Source organism: Cynara cardunculus, assembly GCF_001531365.2.
Source record: "Cynara cardunculus var. scolymus isolate 2C chromosome LG 15, CcrdV1, whole genome shotgun sequence".
NCBI lineage: Eukaryota > Viridiplantae > Streptophyta > Magnoliopsida > Asterales > Asteraceae > Cynara > Cynara cardunculus.
In genome coordinates, this window is record NC_037542.1 from 9029548 (window position 1) to 9034681 (window position 5134).

The window sequence follows — 5134 nt, forward strand, 5'->3', positions numbered from 1 at the left end:
CGGTAGAATCATTTGACTATAAAAAACAAATATAGGGATATTTTTTACAAAATCATCATTGGTCTGTTAGCCAGTTCATTGTTTTTTTTATATGTGAGGTCATGTATTCAATTTTTTTATTGAGTTTTTATACTAACATATAAACTTCGAGATGCTTTATCATTTGCGTTGGGGACATACCTCATTTTGACTCCATGTAGAAGTGGCGTTATGTTAATGGTGTGGTTTCAAATAAATTGTGATGGAATTATTAATTTAATGCTCGTGTTGATCAAGGGTTCTTCTTTGACAAATGTCAACAGGTTGTTATAAATAGAAAATATATTTTTACACTTAATTTTCCCTCAAATTTAAGGAGCACCCAAACAATTAAAAAAGAAAGGTAGGATTTCCTCGACAACAAAAATGGCGGTTTTTTACACTCCCATCGTCTCTCTTTGCTCCACCAGATTGCTGGCTTCCATGGCTCCCACGAAAAAGAAGACCGCAAAATTCGCTTCCCTACCCTCCTCCGGCTGCTTTTTTCGTCCTTCTCTTTCAAAAACTCCATGTTTCTTCCTTCTTAGAGCTACCCCACTTCAGAAATACGTGTATCCTGACCCGATTCCAGAATTTGCTGCTTACGTAATCTCTTTATATATGATCTAGTGCATACATGTTACAAATACAAAACACACAGTAACCTCTGTTTTTCTTTGTGCGAGGTGATAGGAGACAAAGAAGTTTCGGGAAGAGCTCAAGAAGAAACTGTACAAGGAAAGGGAGACATTTGGGGCTGATCTTGATAGAGTTCTTGACACCTGTACCGAGGTAACTCTTAATTTCCTTTTCATTTCTTGTATTTTATTGGATGATTGAATCATTTGCTTTCTTTAAGTCTTTTCTTGTTCTCGCGATGCTTAAAATGTGGACCAATTATTTTGGCTTTGATTCTAGTTCATGTGGATAAGGTTCTTGAAAATTGATTGATGATTAACTTACAAAATTTTGGTGGATGCTTTCGATGGTTGGTCGATTTAGTTACATTGTGAACTGGGGTTTTCTATCAATGCTCACAACCTGTTTGATAGTATGTCCAAACTAACAAGGCTTCCCTGTTTGCCATATGTAATCAGTTCGCGCTTTCACTTGTTGCATCTATGCCAAAGTAGCAAAGCCTGAACATTATAGAATTACGATCTATTTAACACTTGGTACCCACTGAATAAATAACAGTTGTCTATGATGGTTCTAGTTAATTTAGAGGTCACTGGTTGGCCTGCTCCTTTCTGGTAACTGTGGGTGTCCGTGACTCCATGCATCCATGTTGACTAATCCCATGGAGCCTTGAAAATAATAATAATGAAAAACCCAATGGCAGACTCGAACCAGAGACCTATTAGGATTTGAGAGGAGCCTCAAAACCTACCTAACATCTATTTATCAGTTGCGCTGACCCTCAAGGTTGACTACCGATAATTTGAGTTGAGAGCGAAGTCTGGCATATTTCTCTAGAGACTTTGTTAATAGTAAGATATTGTAAAGTTGTAATAAACATCACTTGGTAAACGATAACTGAAACAAGTATTAAGTCATGAGGTCATCTGTCCCTTAGTGAACTTGATGTTAATTCTTGGATAATGCCATTTGGAAGCACCAATTACACAACTTTCAGCCTTAAAGCAACCTGGTGATATTACTTGTATTTTATTGCTTGAATAGATACCCTTGAAAAGTTGATAGCTTTGTAGTTTTCTTTCTTTTTCTTTGATCATCGTAATTCATGCATCACCCTCCTCGGGTTTTCTTGACACAGGCGGGGAATGATATTTGAAAAAGGTTGCATTAGTTCCTCTATAGTGTAATGGTAGATGATCTGTTTGTAAATTAGTGTAACACACGTTCAGTTTTTTCCTATTTGCTGGATATTTGGCTTCAATTATTTTTAATGTGCATTTTTCCACGTAATCAAGAATTACAATATAACTTGAAAGCTTGGCATCCACATTGTCAATAATTAGTAGATATACTGATTACAAGTCAAATGTGCAGGAAATATGGAAAATTGAACGTTTGTTATATTATTTTAGGAAAAGAGTCATCGTTACACTAGATAGGAACTGAGGTAAACTTCGTTATCTTTTGATGTATTTTGGCCTTAAACATGTTTAGCTTTTTGATCTCTCTCATTTAGTTCACATTTTTATGTTCTTCCCCTACATGCTTGATGTCCTTAAATGTCTTTTATTCAATGCTGTGGAACACTCAAGCACCTTTCTCCTTGAGTTAAAAGCATCTGATTTGTCCTTCACGTGGTTGTGCATCAGTGAAATGACATTTCTAGCCCTCACAACAAAATAAGCAATCAATGTTTCCATGACAGCTTGTATGAAGTTGTATTTGTATACACCCTCTTAACTAATGTTAGCAACTATAGTGTCATATTATCTAGAATTTGTGTTCCTGAACCGATAGCGCGATAACTTGACCTTTTCCATTATGTTGGTAGTTAATATTTGCTTTGCGAGTTGTAGCACCTGTTGTAAAAAGACCGAACTGCCCTTGATACGTTTTCTTTCTTGGTGAAACAAGCTATTCAGCGAGTTTCTTTTCAAAGAGTATGGAGGACCAGGGACGTTATTGGTGGAGCCATTCACGGACATGTTAATCGAACTCAAGCAAAGGAAACTTCCGGGAGCAAACTTGGCAGCACGTGCATCGCTATTATGGGCTCAAAATTACCTCGATCACGAGTGGGAAATTTGGAACTCCAAATCACACTAACACTCATAGAAACCCTTTTCTTTACCCTTTTTTGGTAACTGAGGGTGTACCGGCCAGGTTGTGTACACCTTAACTAATCCCGTGAGGCTCTACAGATAACAGCCAAGAAAATCCCCATCGGCCCCAAGGCCTAGCCTTTATTTACCTGCTTAGCTAGTACTCAAAAAAATTTCTTTACATAAAACACAAAAAGGAGGCAACTTTGAACTCCACACTAATATATATTTCTTCAAAATTAATACATATTTGCCGCATATTGCGGGTTAGTGTCGTTGCTCGTCCTTTTTTTAAAGCTATACAGATGTATTATTTGATCGGAACAGGGAGCCATAGAATGGTTTCTGAACGAAATCGAGCTTCTTGAAGCCCTCAACTATCAGCTAGCAGCCTCGGAGATACTCTGCAATGATGGCCGCCATGATTTTGATCTCGAAAACGATCCAGACCTTTGCTTGATTGTTCTTTCATGTGCCATCACCTGAAAATTTCAGAATAATAATGATACTGTAAGGTACACATAATCTTCATCTTTGCCTTTTTATGACCAAATTACTTTGCCAAAAACTGCTAACTAGATGAAGATTATTCACCTGGCTTGAGTTCTCCGATTCCGAACTTGTTTCTTGGTTTTCCTCCATTGATTCCGGCCGATCCTTCTTCATCTTTGCTTGTCTTTTTGCTCTCAGTACCTTCATAACTTCTGCATAACCAAATTCAACCTCTATAAGTTATAGAAAAAGATCCAAAAGTTAGGAACAACTTAACAAGAAACGAAAGTAGGACAATTACCATGTGAGGTAACGAGTCGATAAGCTCGGCCAAGAACAAGGGTGTCGGTAGGGCGGAGAAGCTTGACTCGGGTAAAGCGAACGGTTTTGTTGTCGGAGTTATCGTCTGCTGGCAATGGGATAATGAGGGAAACATAATGGCCTGGATTCATCTTCATGATTTGAGTAGCAGTTACAGACCAATACATCCTTTCTATCTTCCCTGATGGATGTTGTATAACAAGTGCAGCTGCATCTACAGCTTGACAATTCCCCATCTCTAATTGATTAATTAATGGGGAAGAAGATGAGAAGAAAGGAAGCAATGGTTTCTTTCTACAGTCCTCTTCACACCCCCACCCTTATATAGCCCTCTCACTCTCTCTTGTTTAAATGCTTATAATATATATATAGATAGATAGGATCAAGAAAAGTTAAAATGAAAAGCGTAAGAAGAGATTTAAACATTTTGTACTCAATTAAAATACAAAGTTTTGTATTCGATTCATCTTACGGTTTAAATTATAAAATTATATTTGTAATTATTAATTACGTAGAAAATAATAAATGGTAGGGTGAAAATCCACTCATGGTGTGGTGTTTAAAATAAAACGTCATTTCAAAATAATTCTAATTGTAGGAGGGTCATTGTCTGTCCAACAAACTTATGTGTGACCTTTATTATATAATAATAATAATATTTTAAGTTTTAATTATATAATAGGCAATATCCCGGTTTCGATTTTAAAATAATCATAAAAGAAAATAAATAATAATGATACCATCATTACATTTAAGTCCAATGTTTTTTACTACTATAGTATTATTGTTATTATTAAATATTTGATTGTGTGTTTTTAATTCATGGATGAAGACTTGTTTGACATTAGCGGCTGCCGGCAAGGGCCGTAGATGGTGGCGGATTCCCACGTGGCATTGTTTTGGACGGACTTGGTCGGCATTGTCGACGGAGTCAACATTTACCCTTTTCAACATAATATTTATTTATTCAATCTTGCCTTCCTTCCTTCTCTCACTTTAATTATATTTTAATTAAATTAAATTTCATATTTTTTCTATTTATTCCATATCGCATTATTATGACATATACATGTGAGATGAACAATTGGAAAATATAAAAGCTTTTAAATAAAATAATCGGTAATTACATCTCAAAATGCCACATGACACCATTATTAGACAACCCTATTTCACTGTTATAATTATTTTGTATATTTTAAGAGGGCAACTTTGTATTAATATTTTATTATTATTTGGTTAGATTGAGTAAAGTTAAAAACTCTTAACTAAAAAAGATTAGAAAAACAATGAAAATATGCCCGAGGTTTTTCATTATTTATATGCTTATCATATATCTATCTATATTATAAAGCATTTGATAAAAATTCTTAAAAACCATTTTTTATATATAAAGTATTGTTTATTGATACATATTATTTAAAATTTAAGATTAAAAGTAAATTATGCATATGTACAACTTATTAGAGCTTCATGTTTAAATTTATGTAACTAACTGTGGATAAATATAATAAAATACATGACAAACATCTTATTTTAAATATAAAAAATCTAAAATATAATTA

The 5134-nt window shown here is 34.7% G+C and overlaps 2 protein-coding genes across 3 annotated transcripts; one reads left to right on the forward strand and one right to left on the reverse strand.

The window, feature by feature from the left end:
- Positions 1-264: 264 nt before the first annotated feature.
- LOC112527647 (protein PLASTID REDOX INSENSITIVE 2, chloroplastic-like) lies at positions 265-3034 on the forward strand. Of its 2 annotated transcripts, none has more exons than XM_025138400.1 (3): positions 265-624; positions 712-810; positions 2572-3034. In XM_025138400.1, the coding sequence occupies exons 1-3, from the start codon at positions 406-408 to the stop codon at positions 2761-2763; spliced, it is 510 nt and encodes a 169-aa protein (XP_024994168.1). In that variant the 5' UTR covers positions 265-405; the 3' UTR covers positions 2764-3034. The 2 variants fall into 2 exon arrangements, with proteins under 2 accessions (XP_024994168.1, XP_024994169.1); XM_025138401.1 differs by lacking the exon at positions 2572-3034 and adding an exon at positions 2032-2379.
- On the reverse strand, positions 2959-3913 carry LOC112527649. Its single transcript, XM_025138402.1, has 3 exons — positions 3553-3913; positions 3354-3463; positions 2959-3241 (listed from the first exon to the last, which is right to left on the reverse strand). Exons 1-3 carry the CDS (start codon positions 3806-3808, stop codon positions 3140-3142), a joined length of 468 nt encoding a protein of 155 aa, XP_024994170.1. The 5' UTR covers positions 3809-3913; the 3' UTR covers positions 2959-3139.
- Between the last annotated feature and the right edge of the window lie 1221 nt (positions 3914-5134).